The 18379-nt window shown below is 39.0% G+C and overlaps 2 protein-coding genes and 1 long non-coding RNA gene across 15 annotated transcripts in view; 1 reads left to right on the top strand and 2 right to left on the bottom strand.

Moving 5' to 3' along the window:
- slain1a (SLAIN motif family, member 1a) overlaps positions 1 to 770 on the bottom strand; it is a 105180-nt gene extending 104410 nt beyond the window's left edge. For both annotated transcript variants that reach the window (XM_048532255.2, XM_048532256.2), the window contains exon 1: positions 346 to 770. In XM_048532255.2, coding sequence (XP_048388212.2) covers positions 346 to 770 — 425 coding nt within the window. The remainder of the gene's footprint in view (positions 1 to 345) is intronic.
- Positions 771 to 1153: 383 nt separating this feature from the next.
- Positions 1154 to 18379, top strand: part of LOC132209763 (uncharacterized) — a 48659-nt gene continuing 31433 nt past the window's right edge. The window contains exons 1-2 of the long non-coding RNA XR_009445826.1: positions 1154 to 1546; positions 12618 to 12752. This is a non-coding gene — a long non-coding RNA (uncharacterized LOC132209763). The remainder of the gene's footprint in view (positions 1547 to 12617; positions 12753 to 18379) is intronic.
- The window catches only part of scel (sciellin), a 72219-nt gene continuing 60098 nt past the window's right edge, over positions 6259 to 18379 (bottom strand). For all 12 annotated transcript variants that reach the window (XM_048532246.2, XM_048532245.2, XM_048532243.2 and 9 more), the window contains 5 exons: positions 17446 to 17520; positions 15849 to 15920; positions 12913 to 13021; positions 11839 to 11941; positions 6259 to 8259 (listed from right to left, as the gene is read on the bottom strand). In XM_048532246.2, coding sequence (XP_048388203.1) covers positions 8243 to 8259; positions 11839 to 11941; positions 12913 to 13021; positions 15849 to 15920; positions 17446 to 17520 — 376 coding nt within the window. In that variant the 3' untranslated portion in view covers positions 6259 to 8242. The remainder of the gene's footprint in view (positions 8260 to 11838; positions 11942 to 12912; positions 13022 to 15848; positions 15921 to 17445; positions 17521 to 18379) is intronic.

Here is an 18379-nt window from a genome sequence, read left to right as displayed (position 1 = left end):
GAGAAGAAGATGAGGAGAAGGAAGAGGACAGGGGAGGAGATGAGGAGGAGGAGGACTGGTGAGAAGATAAGGAGGAAGAGGACTGAAGAGGATGAGGAGGATGGGGAGATGAGGAGGAGGAGGACGCCTGGGGAGAAAATGATGATGGGGAGAAGGATGAAGAGAAGATGAGGAGGAGGAAGACTGGGGAGAAAATGAGGAGGACGAGGATGGACAGAAGATGAGGAAAGGTAAAGAAAAGAAGAGGAAACGACACTGAGCTCGCCCACCAGTGTATAATAAAAATGGATATTTTGCAAGCTGGTGACAAAGGCAGTAAAAATGGAGAGACAAATAGAACGATACCAGTTGTCCTCGTTTCCGCTGCAGCCCCCGTTGTCTAGGTCCAGGGTGTCCACTTCGTCGAGGAGCAGCCTGGCCGAGCCACTGGAGCCCAGTGAGCGGGGAGAAGCTTCGCTGGTGCCGGGAGGCTGCCGGCAGTGAGCGGTGGGCGGGTAGTTACTGCTGCTGCCGGTACCGCCAGGGTAAGCTGCCGAGCCCGGGGGAGGTGCAGGGCAGTAAACCGGGCTGCCGGGAGGGTACAGGAGAGCCGTAGGAGAGGAGGAGGAGGAGGTAGCGGCGGCGGCACTGGCCCTGCTCTTCAGCTGCTCGTTCTGCCACTCGAGTTTTCTCACCAGCTCCTGCAGCTTCTTCACCTCCAGCTCGGCACTCACCTTGGAGCTGACATCCCCCGCTGTAGCCCCCATCACCTTCAGCAGAGGCGCCTCCATCCCTTCCCGCCACCACCACCCCCCCCCCCCCCACTCCTCCTCCCAAAATAAAAGCCTCTTCTTGTGATTAAAGCTTCGATGGGGACGAACAGGAGCCGCTGCCTTTCGATCTCCCCCAGTTCCCTGCCTCTCTCTCTCTCCTACACAACAAAGAACAGGCGCATATTGCGACTCAGGTCTGCAAAACCCTCCTCTCCATTACGATCTCTGCCAACACTCACACACCAGCCAGCACTGTATTCCGTCTGTATGTGTTTTTTTTAAAAATGCTATCAGGCGACACCCTTCTTCTACCCCGTTCTCCCCTATCAGTCCGCAATCGATCTTATTGCAAGATTTTTTTTGGGAGGGTGGGGGTGTTATTTCACGAAAGCGCCGCCCATATCAAAGGAGTGTCGTCGCCTGAATGGTAACGGAGACACAACGAACTCCCCCAACACCCCGCCTCCGGATCACTGCCGCATCGTTCTTTATTCAGTTTTTTTTGTGGGTGTCACATGCGATAATCTGTTGCAGTTTTATTGTTGCAAAACTGCGTGTGCTTCAACAGTACATGCGTCCTGCTGTGAGGCTCGCTGTTCTGAAAAAGGATCACTGCACTCGAAACGTTAACTCTCCTATCTCTCCACGGATGCTGGCAGACCTGCTGAGCTCTTCCCATCCATTTCTGTTCTTGTCACCGTGATTTCGACAGCGTCAATTGGGTGTGAAGTTGCACATAGGAAATATACTCAGCGCAAAATATGATCGTGCAAATCATGCATCGTGATACGCAGGTAAAGCATTCCAGCACATGTACACATAGACTGAGTGAGTTGGCCATGGTTTAGTAGGCTGAGTACCTTCTGTGAAGTTGTAAGTCTGTGTGCTAGGAAGAGTACAATAAAACCGTTCTCTAAATGGAGAGAGACTACAGAATGCTGCTGTACATGTGGATAGGTTAGCCTTATGTATGAATCACAAAGAGTCAAGTTCATAGTCTCATAGAAATATGCAGCATGGAAACAAGCCCTTCAGTCCGTGGCACTCATCTGTGCCAATGAGATATCCGAAACTGATCTAGTCCCATTTGCCAGCATTTGGCCCAAATCCCTCTAAACCCATCCAGGTGCCTTTCAAATGTTGTAATTGTACCAGCCTCCACCACCTCCTCTGGCAGCTCATTCCATACACACACCAGCCTCTGCACGAAAAAGTTGCCCCTCAGGTCCCTTTCAAAGCTTTCTCTCTCACCTTAAACCAATACCCTCTAGTTTTGGATTCCCCAAACCTGGGGAAAAAGCTTTGGCTACTCACCCTATCCATGCCCCTAATGATTTTATAAACCTCCATAAGGTCACCCCTCAGCCTCCGATGCTCTAGAGGAAATAGCCCCAACCTTTTCAGCCTCTCCCTATAGCTCAAAAGCTCTAACACTGGCAAATCTTTTCTGAATCCTTTCAAGTTTCACAACAGGTTTCCTTTAGCAGGGAGACCAGAATTGAATGCAGTATTCCAAAACTGCCCTAACCAATGTCCCATGTACACCTGTAACAGAACCTCCCAACTCCTAAACTCAATACACTGACCAATAAAGGCAAACATACCAAACACCTTCTTCATTATCCTATCTACCTGAGCCTCTTCTGCCTGCCAGGCTGATTCCAGTGACGGCAGGTCTGACGTGAGGAGAGATTGACTAGGTTCGGGTTGCTTTCACCGGAGTTCAGACAACTGAGAAAATAATCTCACAGAGACTTATAAAATTCTAACAGGACTAGACAGTGGAGATACAGCGAAGATGTTCCCAATGGTGGGTGTGTCCAGAACCAGGGCCCAAAGTGTGGTGAACCTGTGAAGTTAATTACAACAGGAAGTAGTTGATGCCAAAAAATTGAATGTATTCAAGTGGTGACTAGATATAGTACTTGGGGCGAATAAGATCAAAGGTTATAGGGAGAAAGCAGGATTAGGCTATTGAATTGGACGATCACCCATGATTGTGAAGAATGGCAGAGCAGACCTGAAGGGCAGAATGTCTTCCTCCTGCTCCTATCTTCTATGTTTCTATGTACCAGTGACTCCACTTCCAAGGAACTATGAATCTACACCCCAAGGTCATTTTGGTCGGCCACATTCCACAGGATCTTACCATAAAGTGTATAAGTCATGCCTTGATTTTCCTTTCCAAAATGTAGGACCACACATTTATCTAAATTAAACTTCATCTACCACTCCTTGGCCCATTTGCTCATCTGATCAAGATCCCATTGTACTCTGAAATAGTCTTCTTCACTAGGTACTATGCCACCAATTTTGATGCATCTAGAAACATAATAACCATCCCTCCTATGCTCGCATTCAAATCATTTATATAAATGATGCAGTAAGTAGCTGCAATACAGTAGCAAACTGAACATTAGCCTTTATTGCAAACGAGATGGAATGTCAAAGTCCTGTCCTTATTTGCTGCAACTGTACAGAGACCACACCTCAAGTTCTGCATGCAGTTTTGTTTACAAAAGCTCGGGGGTGGCGGGGTTGGGGATGGTGGTGGATTATGGATTTACTTGTGTTGGAAGCAGTTCAAAAAAGGTTCACTAAGCTGATCCCTGGAATGAAAGGATGGTTGTATGAAGAAATGTTGAGCAGGTTTCACCTATAGCCATTAGAATTTTAAAAATCTGAAGGGTAATCTTATTGTAACATGTACAATCATGAGAAGGGTTTGACAGCATAAATGCTGAGAGGCTGTATACTCTGGCGGAGAATCATAACTGAGTCACACAGGTTAAAATAAAGATATCAGAAGGTTTTTTTATGCTTTGTGAAGGGCCATTGGCAGTTAGAATTCTCTCCCCAGTGAGCAGTGGAGACTGTCATTGAATATATTAAAGGCTGAGTTGGACAAATTTTTAATTAGCACAGAGAAAAAATGGCTATGAAAGACTGGCAGATTATCTATGATTCTGTTCATTAGTGTAACAGCCTACTATGCCAAATGGCATCTTGCTCTTATTTCTTATGTTCTCTTCAGTTCCAAAACTTGGAATTGCCTATACTTGGCAATTAGGGTGATTCCTCTTGGCACCCCTGCATGCTTTATTAATATTCATAGTCAGCTTCAATTTTTGACCAGAGAAATGTGTTTTCTGTGCCTTTATCATAAGTCAGTGCATGGGATCAGGCAGTACGCAGTGTTATGAAGAAGGTGAATGGGAGTTTCACATATGCTCACATGGACCAGAGCACACGTGGCAACATGAGTGACAAACAGAAAAGGATCCCTGTGGAAAATGAATTAAGTTGAAAGCCAGTTTCCAGTGAAATATCCTATGGTTTGCAAACACAACAATTTACTGCCTTGCAGAGAGAGAATTTGCTGTTTCATGCGAAAAAAAAGTGAGTATGGAAAAAAAAATCCACACTGAAGAAAAAAACCTCATCCAAACGCACTGTAAGAGCTGGGACAAGCCGATGATTTGACCTCTATGTATCAGAACAAGTGCTAGAAAATCATTGGAATGATTATACCCTCATATGGACTGTGATGTATACATAAACATTTAAGTGGGTCAAATGAATAGTTAAGTTCAGACCAACAGCTATTTAGTGATATTTCAGATAATGGGAACTGCAGATGCTGGAGAATCCAAGATAACAAAGTGTGGGGCTGGATGAACACAGCAGGCCAAGCAGCATCTTAGGAGCACAAAAGCTGATGTTTCGGGCCAAAGGGTCTAGGCCCGAAACGTCAGCTTTTGTGCTTCTAAGATGTTGCTTGGCCTGCTGTGTTCATCCAGCCGCGCACTTTTTTATCTCAGCTAATTAATGATATAGCAGGTATATGGAACAAACCAATATAGTGATCTGACTAAAGTCCAAGATTGCTCAGAAACTACTAAAGGACGCTAATGTTAAAATGACGGTTAGGGTGATTCATCAAACAGCAGAAGAGTAAGTACCCATCATGTCACATCAGCAACATGGGTGAAATGGCCGTGAACGGAATAATGTCTATCATAATTTTCAAATGTAAATCCTGTAGAAACTCAAATTCTACCATTCTTCTTCTTGAGTGCATTCATATCAATGGCTGGATGAATCGAATAAACTGAATTTGTGGACTGATGGTGTGTTGAATAGCAGTCTGGATGGCCTATGTAAAAAATGCAGTTTATTAATACTGGTCGTGCTCAGATCCTTTATAACCAACGAGTTCCACAGGCGTCTATGAAAATATAGCACCTGTAATGCAGCTTTACCAAGAAGTTTAACGTCCATAGTTCAACCTTTTGATGGATGCCTCAACAAGCTATTCACAGATCATATTGGTGCTGGATGGAATGAGTGATAGTTGTTGGAGAAAAAGGCTTCAGAGGGTGTTGAAATGCATATGTGTGCCCTGCTGATGGTTTGTATGGCTTCATTAGCAAATTGCAGTAAGTTAGCAGTGCACAAAATGTCATCAGATTATACAAAACTACAGAATATCCGACTCAATGAATGAATGGGAAGATATCTCATTGTGTGTGCATTTGGGGGCGGAGGTGGATTTTGGTGGGGGGAATAATTCCGAAAGTCGGAGCACCTCATCTGAACCAGAGTGGGATCCTTACGATGCTACTGGCAAAATAACTCATTTGATTTATTTGGACTGGGTACCACAAGTAGTTAATTCAATGATTTTAAAATGCTTTGATTGTGGTTAGAGGCATCTCTGTACAATTAATCAATGTCAATGTGCCACATTAATTTAACATGAATCACCATATTTCACATTTCAAAATGGCAACCGCCCAACCCAGTATTTCACGTCTTGGACATTGTGCAAGCCTATGCCATCTTCGTGAGACTACAAAGATCAACTTATAGATTACAGTCCAAAGTATTACAGGGTAAGGTGTTTTATGTGTTAGGTGTTGATTACTGTCAGTCAATTTCTTTGACACAGGAAATTATATTTCTAAGTATAGAGTGCATTCCTTTCAGTTCGACTCCCAAGTGAGGGCAAGAATTGACAATAAATGACTGAGTCTGGAGTTGTCATTTGGGAGAAATAATGCATGCGGGTTAGATTTAAAAGGGACATACTGGAACTTGGTCTCTTCAGAATTAAATTTTTAAAAAATATAATTGCCCCAGTCGAGAAGACCAAGATTTCAGGATAGTGGGAAAAAAATCATTCCCCTATTAGGCCACGGATCAAAAGTTTGGACGAAATTCCATTGAACATTTTTCTGCTACTGAATCAGCTTGAAAATATTTGCGAAAATGAAAAAAGTACGAGTTGATGAATTTAAAGAAACGAGAAATGGAAGTAAACTTGGCCAAACTATAATATTTCCCAATGATCTAACATGATTTTGCACGTATGACTAAAATGGTATCAGAAAGGCTGGGCCAAATAAAATGTATAAATAAAAGAAAAGAATCAAAAATGATTTCCAAGTAAGAAATGGAATAAGCACATCATTAAAGGACAACAGTATTTATCTAATTTGGCCAGTTCTTACTTTTTATTAACACAATATTCGAGATCATTAACAAAATAGTACTGTACCAACATTTTTTCTTGCTGAATATTCATGCATTAGTACGTAGCACATAATTTTAGTTAACATATTCCTGACACAATGATTTCATTTAAAATGGGAACTCAGATTGTTGCTTGCTTCTGACAAATGATCGTTTGAACCACCAAAGCATTGTTGCTGCTAATGTGTTTATTCTCACCACTGAATTTTTGAATAATGTTTATGTTTACTCTCAGTTACAAGAGGTGTTGAATAAGGCATGTTGAGCTTTCAAAGATGTTAGTGTCCTCAATTTCACCATTCCTGATGCAATTGTGTATTCAATTGTTCAATAAAATAATTTAAAAAAATTGAGTTTCACAAGTTAATTCTCCAGTGAATATAAAAGATTTTACTTTTATAGATGATGTATCACAGCCATGTCCAAGTAACGTACATGATGTCCAAGAATTCTAAAGATAGGATTGATGGATCCACTGATTCCACTTTCTGTTGTCTCAACTGATCCAAACCATACTTTTTGTTTATTAAAAGCTATATTTAAAAATGTTAAATACAAATGGGCCAGATTTTCTTGCTTGCAGCATTTTGATGTGGTGTTCGAAGAAGCAAAATGAATATTTATTGATTTTGCTTGTTGCTACCATGAACAAGAACAAACATAAACAATGTGATTTTTACTGAAGTTATGTTTAAGCTGTTACTGCATGAGTGGTTCTACAAACAGAATGGTATCTATAAATTACTGGTGGAAATATCACCCCAACGTGTAATGCCACTAGACATATATTCGTTTGAGCTTGTTTGAATGTTCTTGCCAGTGGCTTCCATCAGTACAATCAGCTTTAAGACTATATGTGCAAAAAGAAAATTTGACCCAGACTGTTTGTTACATAGATATCAATAGTAGTTGAAATAAAATGCTAATAACATTTCAAATTTTATATACTATATAGAAATATAAACCTCCCTAAAAACAGTGTTTAACTACAGAAATTAGATTTAAAGTGTTCCTTTCAAATTTCTGTCGCTTGCTTTTAAAGAACTCTTTTTTTCAAATTATGCTTAAGAATTTTGCAAATCTTAAGCTTGCCTGAAAGCTATTTGTTAGATTTCAGAAACATCAAAATATTGAATCCACAATAGTGCCAGCCTTTAAAGATGCAATCTTATCATGGCAATTAGGGTAGTGCTGACATTATCAATGCAATGGTAATTCTATGTAGCAGATTTTGTCCCAAAATACCATTTACCTAAATTCTTTAAATTAAAAAAAATCACAGTTCACACATTTCCAAATTTGCTGTAGTACTAAACAAACTACTTGTGCTGAGGTGAACAGGCCTGAACCCTCAGTAATATATAGGCTGCCCTTTCAACATACTGGATCTGATGTATTCTCAAGTTATGTAATTCTGTCTTGAAAAACTGAATCTGTTTTTGCTATACAGGTAACAGATAGCGGATTTCAGTTCTATTAATACATACCATTCCACTTCAACATCTCATCTGTAGTTCTTTTATAATTTGGGCAAAGCATAGTACTCTCTAGATTCAGGTAGAAAATAAAAACACAACGATTATGCATTTGCAATGGCAGAGGCTGGTGAACATCATTTCGAGGAAGAAACCACATTTGATCCTGGTACACCAATTTAATGATCAAATGGAACAGTTATTTCATGGCTGTTCTTTAAGCAATGACTTCACGTCCGTTGATGCAGGCCTTTAGTAGCAAGTTGCTCCCGAAAATATAATGTATACATAAAGAGTACTAAGGAAATGGTATTCCTTTATTTTGGAATTAAATCCAGAAATTACAATTTGAAAAAGGAATGGTAATTTGTTTAAGAGATTGTTCTAAAGTTTGTAAAGTAGCGTAAATATATCCTCCTAACCCCAATAAATCTGAAATCATAGTCATTGAAACACTGATAAACTTGTCCATGTATCAATTTAGTATGATCGTTGTGCTGCAAAAAAACAAAAATAGAAATTTTATTCAGACTTAAAAGAGATTAAGATGTTCCATCATGAATTATTTCATACACATGTACTTTGCAATCAGACGTTTAAAAACATTTCACAGTAAGGCATGAACGTAACAGTTTGGATTTTGCCATGTCAGTGATGGCAAACAATCGGCATTCACTGTCATACTTGAAAAAGATAATAACTTCTGGAGTCAGCGCATACACAGTTAAACACAAAAATCAAGATATTGCTTTCTGTGAGTTTGGACTTCCCCTTTGAGTACACAGTTAAAATCATCAATCGATTATGATCTGTCAGAAATAGCTGAAGAGATCTTGCCATTTTATACTAATAGTCTCACTATTGAAACTGTGAAGAAGTTAGACCATATCAAATGAAAGATAGCTAGGTTTTTAACATGGACTAGGGTGATAATTACTTTTGAAAAATCTCTTTGGCCTTGAAAAATGAGTTTAACATCAATGGACTATCAGGTTACTCCACAATGAATAAATGTGCATTTTTTAACTAAATTTAACATGTTTTCAAGTTTGTGATAATTTAATTATCTTAATCTCATGTGCGTGTTCTAATCAAATATATCACTCTCTATAAAAGGCTATTGCAAAGTGAAAGATAATCAGTATATTTCACCTCCAAGCTTGCTGTCTGTGAAAATACTTAGATTGCAATTGGCTGTTTAAATCAACTTGGTGACATTGCTGTTGCTAAACACCTGGAAATTTACTTGACCTGACTAAAGATTCAAATTTATGTTAGGATAGCGAAAATCTACACCAGAGATTACTGAATTCATTTGAGTGTCTTTCTTCACTGACAGCAATTTTGAGGCCAATGATCGATACTCTTTTTACAACTTGATACACTTTACAAAAGATAAAGTCACTGAAAACTAGGTTACTTTTTATGCAAAATGCTTGAATTGTGTCTTCATTTTTAAAGATGTCTTCATTTTTAAAGAAGCACATGTCTAAAGCCAAGATATTTAATATGAAAAATAACTAGGCGATGAAAAAGAGAAACAAATGAGGAAAATCAGCAAGTAAATTGTTCATTGGACCAAAATTGAATTTTAAATTCTTAAAGATCATGAGAGGAAGCAAGACGGAAGACAAATTGTCACTTTGTAGGACACAACTTGAGCACTGAAGAATATACACATTTTATTGAAATTCTCCATCTTGTACACATCAAGACAATTTGCAGGAAACAGCAAAGTAAAAGGAAAAAAAATTTTTATTGTGTGAGAGCAGAGTGCTGATTGTTTGGCACATAGCATCTGATTGCATTGATTGCCCTGAAAAATTAACCAGAGAATGGCTATCTCCTATTTCATTGAACTGAAGCAGACAAGTGAGTTTACAAGTTTTTTTTTCTGTAAAAGAACAGAGTTGTGTCCCAAAGAATATAAATATTGTTTCCCTTTCCTTTGGTATTTCTTGTGAATTATCCAGATGAGTACAAGATGAAAGGCTTTGACAAAATGTTACTCTTTTCAGCATTAATGAAGACAGAATCAGGAGGGGTCTCAAGGATATTAATTTTGTATCATGGCATAAACAGATGATGGCAAATCAGCAGCTCATTTTACATTTCTTCCCATTTTCTTGGAAACATAGATAGGAATTCATTGTCCCCGGTCGACACTGTTTAAGGCCTACTCCAGTGAATGGATGTAGAATACTATGAAATGGCTATTAGTGTTAATAAGACAAAATGTGAAAGAACAGATTCAACTCAAAAGATATTCCGTAAAATTTGTAGCCAGTTGTTGTGTAATGCTGCTAAGGTTATCGTAGGACTAGGTTAATTAAAAAACTTTTTGAAATAAACAGCAACTGTGATTTCACTGTTTCTGCATGCAGCAATCAGCAATATAATCACAAATACAGAATACCAGTCCAGGATAACATTGAATATAGAATATTATATTCAGTTATATTTGCCCAGTTCCTGGAGTAGTTTTAATATGGTATTAACCAACAGAACCAAACAGTGGCTGTGAAATATTTAATAGATCAGACAAAGCAAGTGTATAGCTTTGGAGAGATATAGTAGGAACTGCTGATGCTGGAGATTCTGAGATAACACGGTATGAAGCTGGATGAACATAGCAGGCCAAGCAGCATCTGAGGAGCAGGAAAGTTTGACGTTTCAGATCGGGACCCTTCTTCAGACCCTTTTTCTGAAGAAGGGTCCTGACCCGAAACATCAAGATTTACTGCTCCTCTGTTGCTACTTGGCCTGCTGTGTTCATCCAGCTTCACACCGTGTATATAGCTTTCATAGTTTTTCCTTTTCTATTTAGGACAATGAGTTTGATATGATTGACATCAGTATAAACTCCACTGCAAAGAACTTTTAAACTATTCCTGCAGCATAAGAGCAGTCCCTCGTTGAGTGCTAATTTTATTTCCTTTCTTAAAATAAAAATTGCATTAAATAAGTACTTGAGCAATGTATGTTAAACAATGTGTGTACTTCATATCCATATGCCTAGTTCTGGACTTTGGATGAACAGTCCAAATATTGAAAAGCATGCAACCTCTGCTTTTATTAAAATATAACTATAATGTTATTCTTTCTTCTGTGCCTGCATTTTAAGATACAGGCATTTCTCATTGAATGTTCAATTTGAAGTTCAGTACATGATAGAATACAGGTGTCTGTGAAATGAATGCTCCCTGGCAGAAAAATCAGGCCAGCTTTCCACCTCTGTCAAAAGTGTAACTCAAGCTCATTGATCTGAAGTTAATGTGCCACATCTTGTTCTTGCATCCTCTTCTAGTTTTGGATTAGTGTTCGGAGACAATCTTGCTAACTGTTAAGAGTCAGTCAGTCTGGTTGGACGGGTTTCTGGGAAATTTCATCGCATGTGGCCCTCACACTCTACCACCCTATCCCCAGTCACTTTTTACAACAGTCCTCAGAGCAATTTATCAATAATGACAACTGAATTTCTACAGTGTCGCAAACAATGGATTAGTCACTTTTCAATCTAATGTTGCACTGATACTTTTAACCCACCCAAACCTAAAATAGAGACAAAATATCTCATGATACTGTACTGAAGAATAGAAATGGAGTTTTTGTTGTTGTGTTGTCCAGTATTTATCCCTCAATAAAACATTGTACCTGGTTATCATCTCATTGCTATTTATGCGAGCTTGCTAGTGGAAATTAACTGTCCATTTAAACATGTTTGCATTTTCAAAGACACAGGACAAGTACAAGGATCAGGGATGGTCTCATTTTCATGATGTGTGGAATGACCTTCGCCTATTCCTATGCAAGTTCTTCTTTTTTGCTTTCTACGTATGGTTATGATTTGAGATAGTGCCCTGCTTCTGCAGACTGTCGTACAACTGCTAGATTTTTAACTGAGATTCCAATAATGAAAAGCAAATGAATTAGCACTGTGCCTGTCATTATTGACCAATTGCACTGAGGATGGTTGCATGAGGTAACCAATAGAAGAGCATGGGGACAGGGTTCTAGGGCATGGAAGCCATGCAATGATTAATTTCTCATTAAACATTATTAACTCTGCCACTTACCTTTTACTTGATCATAGCAGTTCTCACAATGCACAACACGTTGGTGAACCCAGAAGTTATCTCCAGCACTCAAGTTTTCAAGAGAGGTGTGGCAAATTTGGCACTGCAGTAAGAAAAGCATAATCACAATTATTCTGTGAACCACAGTAAATACCTTTACAATGAACAAAAACATGATAACAAAGCCAAAATAAGTTTGAGCATAATTTTGCTTATGTGAGGCACAGGTTGGATTTACAAAGTGTCACTTACAGCCAGGCATTTCTGAAGCATGGTTATGTTATTTAGTTGCAAGATTTATAAGCTTATCCCATACAGCCAATGTTCAAGTACAGTCGGGAGAGGGAAAGGCAAGGGGGGCAGTCTAAATAGAAAGACGTGAGGTCAATTAGTACTTCATTGCAGGGAAGAAATTTTATAAATTAGCAGATACTGGTAAATCCCAGCTCATTCCAATGAGAAGCGATGAGGAAAGGTGGCAGAAAATACCTGGCTTGTTTTCTCCTTTATTGTCAGGAATATTTTTTTAAAACACATTAACTGTTCTAGTTATGATCAATGTATGCTTGACTAGTAAATCTTTTGTGGAGATGCTTAACCTCACAGAGAGTGGTGAATTTTGATTTTAGGTTGAACTCCTGTCACCAGCTGAAGTCAAAATTATGCAGAATGTCAGCTAATACACATGGACCTGTGACTGCACGTGATGATTTTGTGATGTTGACTAAGTTGATAATGGAGGGCTTTAATCTAAGTGGATATTCTTTGTTTCCCCACAGGTTGATAGGGAAAAGGTGGAAACAATTAACCACACCACTTAGCAAATGATGTATAAGGGCTGTTTTGCGGTGCAGTTGGTAATGTTCCTACCCCTGGACCGAGAGACCCGGATTCAAGTCTCACCTGCACCAGAGGTATGTAATAATGTCTCTGAATAAGTTGATTAGAAAAATAGGCTAAATTAAGAAAAAGTGAACGATGTAAACAGTATTTAAGTGCACATTTTTTTTTTATTGTTAGCCATTACAATACAATAATCTGGAAAAGGTAGTTTTGCTATTCTATAACTCATACCTTAAAGCATGCAGCATGGCAATTAATGTTCAGCTCTTCCAAGATCATTTTAGCACCGTGTTCGATGGGTTTGTAACACTGGCTGCACTTATTTTTATCTGAGGATCTCCTGCAAATGAAACAAGTAAATATCTATTCAAAATTACTGACAAAATACTAAAATTATTGCTTGTTGTAGCACTCAATACGAGCTACCTGCTCTGAGAGGAGCACTTTTGAGAAAAACATGAAAAAGATAAAAGGTACAAGATGATTACTTTATCTTTTATTTTGCTGATCACTTCTGTTGTTCTGGTGTCACAGCACATTTAGATATATATGGTAAAAAAGAGGAACAAACAGCAAATTGTTGAAAATGAAAATAAAACAAATGGGCACCACTCCCTTGCCCAGAGATAATGGGAACTGCAGATGCTGGACAATCCAAGATAGCGAAGTGTGAAGCTGGATGAACACAGCAGGCCAAGCAGCAGATGAAGGGTCTAGGCCCGAAAACGTCAGGTTTTGCGCTCCTAAGATGCTGCTTGGCCTGCTGTGTTCATCCAGCCCCACACTTTGTTACCACTTCCTTGCCCATTGTCTGGGTATAAACTTAAGTCTTACTTTGAGCTGGAAGTCCAAACAAACACTGTGGTGTTTAACAACAAAGCATCAAAAGGAAAAACTCATGGTGGGTGTGAAATCTGGCTTTTCTGAACCAAAAGCAGCATATATCATGCGCCAGCAGTGTCTGTTGTCAGTTTCATTTCAGGCAGTCAAAGAGAGGGAAGTAGAAAACCTAGAAAATAAGACGCCAAAGAAACCCACATAATAAACATGCAGTACACATCAATAGAAAGTTACCACTTTCCTGAAACACCAATAATTACACATATTATGAAATTTTATTCAGAATTTGAGGCATATATTTTACCAATAATTTTATTAAAAATACCACGTGACATTTTTCTTTATTCTTTCACATGACTTTGACATCATTGGCAGAGGTTTGTTATCCATCCCTTATTGGCCTCGATCTCTGTGGCTTGCTCCACCATTTCAAAGGACTGTTAAGAGTGATCCACACTGTTGTGGGCCTAGTGTCATATACAGATCAGACCAAGTAAGAGTGGCAGATTTCCTTCACTGAAAGAAATAAGTGAACCAGCTGGAATTTTATGACAATTGATGATAGTTGCCTTGATTATTATTTCTGAGACTAGCTTGTAATTCCAGATTTATTCATTGAATTTAAATTCTACCAGCTATCATCATCAGATTCTGACTCAGACAGTGACACAAGCCATTACACCACAAAGCCTCCTTTAAGTTACATCCTGCCTGAGAATATGACTCATTCTGTTTGCAAGACAGTGTTTTTAGTTTTCATATCTGTGTTTAGACTAGACTAACTAGTTGGCTAAATGGCTAGCATGTGATTCAAATAATGCCAATGCCTAGGTTTGATGCTTGGACGAGGTTAAGATACACTTGGAATTTGCCTCCTTAGAACATATATAGAACATAGAACACTACAGTGCAGTACAGGGCCTTTGGCCCTCAATGTTGCATCAACCTGTGAAACCAAAATTTGGAAAATGGTCACTTATAGAAAAATGTTCAGCATAAAGAATCAGCAGACCAATGCACCTTTGGGCATTACACATACAAATGTTGATATATTAATTATATTTTCTTGATTGTTCAGCTTCCATTTTGATGACAGATGGCCCAGCAGATTACAAAAGGCAATGATCTATTTGTTGGAAAGTCCTGCTTCCTAATTGCTGGATTAGGCTACATTTGTGGCTAGTTTATGTACTCACTTGGACAAGTTTATCAATAATATCAATGCAATCATGATCTGTAGTATTTTACTTCAGCCACAAAGTGTCAGTGCTAAGCAATTTTCAAATCAAAAGTATGGTGAAACTCATTCTCTTCCAATGCCACAGTCTGCATTAACAGTAACTTCAGAAGAGTATTATGCTACAACACTGTGAACCCTCCTCCCACTTTGCTCAGTCTGAATGATTTCATCTCAATATAGAGGTGATTTGACATCAGGAATTGATTGAAAAACTGCACCTAACTCACTTCACTTAAAACAGAGTTCTTCAACTTGAGGTTTGCAAACCCAAGCAGGATCACAGGCTGAGAATTTGGTGTAATGTACAGAGAGTTATGAGGCTGTACAGCCTGCTATGGAGCTCTGACTGAGCCAGAATGGCTTTGCTCCCTCTCTAACAGTCTTCAACTCTCAAAGTCATCACCCACTCCAAACCAAACCCACTATCACGGTCAAGCCACCACTCTCTCAGTCCTCATGGAAGGGTTGTGACAAGTTTCAAAATAAGGGTCACAGCAGGAAAAGGTTTGGAAAACACTGACTGAGAAAATGAAAGGAGGTTGCGAACAGAAAGTGCTTTCATCCTGCTGCATTGAATTTGATAAGTCTCCAAGGTTTTGAATCCACATTTGCTACTTTCAAAACATTTACATTTTAGCTTTTAATATTCCAAAACCAAAACAAGGTTTAAGCTAATTGGAAACAAGAACAAAGTTGCTGGAAAAGCTCAGCAGCTTTGGCAGTATCCGTGAAGGTGCAAAGAGTTAACGTTTCAGTTCTGAGGAAGGGTCACTGGACCCAAAACCGTTAACTCTGTTTTATCCTTCACAGATGCTGCCAGAACTGCTGAGCTTTTCCAGAAACTTTGTTTTTGTTCCTGATTTACAGCATCCACATTATTTTGGCTTTTATTTAAGCTAATTGGACTGGAATGCAAGTACCTTTAATTTGTCTCACAACTTGACACATCTATTAGCACATAGTCAAAGACTGTGATTGCCGTGGTATCTACCCTGGATCACTGTCTCTTGGCATTCCTGACGAATGCCAACATTATAATAGACAAACTCAACAAAATTAGGACATTAAAAATAATATTTTATCTTACTGTTCAGCGCTGGTGAAGGCAGTGGTTAAACTTATCACTTTTGCAGGACTCTTGCCATCAGAGAGAGATGAGCTATAGAAACAAAAAATTAATTGCATTGTTATTCTTTCAGTATATCATACGGACTTATATTTTTCCTTTAGGCCTAAATTGGTGCTTTACTTCCTGTACAAACGAGGAAGCCTGAGGCCAAAACAAAAACTAGGCATCTAGCCTTACAAGAATTAAAGACACAAGTTGCCAAGGGCCAGTTCTTTCACCACCAGTATCAGCAGGGCAGAGTTTTGGGGGAAGTTGGTGGAATGGCAGGGTTTAGGATTAGAAGCAGGATCAAGACAGAGAAGTTAACAAATAGGCTGCTGGCACCTCTTCTTGTATTGTTACTTGTATTGGCAGTTTAAATGCCTTGAGCCGTGCCAGAGGTGAAAGTGGTTTGAGTCAATTCCAGATCTGATATTTTTCAGAGTTCTTTGGGTATATGGTATCTGCCCTGATTACCACTGTTACTACCCTGTGGTATCAGCTACCTCTGCCATGATGTGGCTCAGAGTAAGAACTGTTTGAGATAGCTTGCTGCCATCTTGGTCTATACTTTGCCAAGGGACTGTACAGTAACGGTAACAGATCCTCCAAGGTGGAGCCTTTTCAAATAGGAACTGTTCTAGTTAATGCGGTGGTTTATTGCATGATATCAATGAGTACAACTACGTTACAATTCAGACACTCAGTAATTACTAGGACTCTTTGAATCTTGTATAAAATCGTATGTTCCCTATGAAGGTGAACACCTTCTCTCCCGTTTCAGACTGTGTGCAACATTATGAGATTGGATGGAACTCGAAGCAACATGAACATTAATGCCTTCAGGACAATAGCCTTATACAACTGAAATGGCTTTGGCTTGCAAAATTATGATCTGTTACAGTAAAAACCAGGCACAGCAAAATTCAAATTCTATCCCTATGAGATTCTGTTCATTTGTTGCATGCTCACAGTTAACTGGACTTAAGCATTTAGAATTGTCTCCATTAAACATCTCCCCTCACCTGTGATTTGAAATTTGGGAGATTGTGCCAGAATAAAGTGACTGGATGAGTTCCAGGTATTGGGATCAGTATCTCATTAGCACAGAGTCAGTGTGTGACAGAACGATCCCAGAAGGAAGACAGGGCAAAAATTGGGCCGCTGCCAGCACCATTGAATGAAATAAAGAATTCAGTTTTGAGGTTAGGATGGAAAGGACTATGGGCCCAAGAGACAGGGTAGGTTTGCTGGGAGTAATTGTTGCGAAGAAAAAACACTTTTGAGCAGATATGTTACTTCACAGTTACAGGCGTGCTAAACTTCAAGCGTGCTATTCGGATAATGAGAAATATCAATACAGTGCATCTAATTTACAACAATTCTCTCTACTTACCATCATCAAATAATACCCCAAATTTCAATCTGTCTATCCAGTTAACTTTGTGTAACCTCAAAAGGTGAGTTTTAACATTTGCTTCTAGTCAGAATTGAGGATGGCCATCCTAGTTTTTAAAATCGTTATATACGCAAGAAGAAAACAAATTTGAGTACAATGTTGAAAATGTCAGCATACCTGGAGTTCCTGATCTTTGAATAACTTGGAGATCGGTATGAATCACCATCCTCGGAAAGATGCTCACTTGGAGGGCTGACATAAAAACACAATCAACTACTTGTTGCATCTCAGTAAAATACATCCTATATTCCTCTAGTCATTAATCATAACTTTTTCTTTGTTCCTTTAATGAGGGCAGCATATTAGTCCTTATCTGACTTCCCCAATATTTATCCGCATTTTTTTCTAAGCACTGATAATATAATCTGTAAAGCTTCCCAGACATATGGTCAAACATGATAATGTCTATGGAGTAGATTCATAATCGTCCGGGTCTGAAAATGTAACTTCCATTTCTCCGTTCCCACCAGAGAACTGGTTGGATTTTTCTTTGCATGCTATCACTCTTCCCCTCTCCTTACGTTTTGTTAAATCAGTATAGCACAACGTTCCCTCAACATATGGGCTGTTATATTAAACTGTGTCTTTTGCACCAACTTTCATCTTTGTCATTTGCTACTCATTATATTGAGTGATTACTTTCCTTCTACCAATTATTGCTATCGATCAACTGTGACACTCCTGGGCTGTCTACCTTCACATTAGCAAAAACACACAGGTACATGGGACCACTGTCTACATTGAAAATGCCTTGTGCAACTGGGACTCATTGGTACATACAAGTGTTCTGAATAGCAGCCATACTAAAATGATAAGAAATGTTAAGAATCCTTTGCACCTGAGTTGCTGCTGTGAGCTCCCATATTGCAAAACACTAAAATGTTAATGACATTTACTACCACAGGAAGACCAACCTGTTGGTCATATCAACCCTAAATGATGAGATATGATTTATCAACAGAGCCATTATAGGATGGGCCCAAATTCTATTTATGCAGTTGCCATTGATAAGAAATTAATTGGATCCTAATGTCTGAGGCAAAAAGCTGTC

Source organism: Stegostoma tigrinum, chromosome 6 (genome assembly GCF_030684315.1).
Source record: "Stegostoma tigrinum isolate sSteTig4 chromosome 6, sSteTig4.hap1, whole genome shotgun sequence".
NCBI lineage: Eukaryota > Metazoa > Chordata > Chondrichthyes > Orectolobiformes > Stegostomatidae > Stegostoma > Stegostoma tigrinum.
The sequence above is the reverse complement of the archived record's forward strand: the minus strand, read 5'-3'. Positions and strand labels throughout refer to the sequence as shown.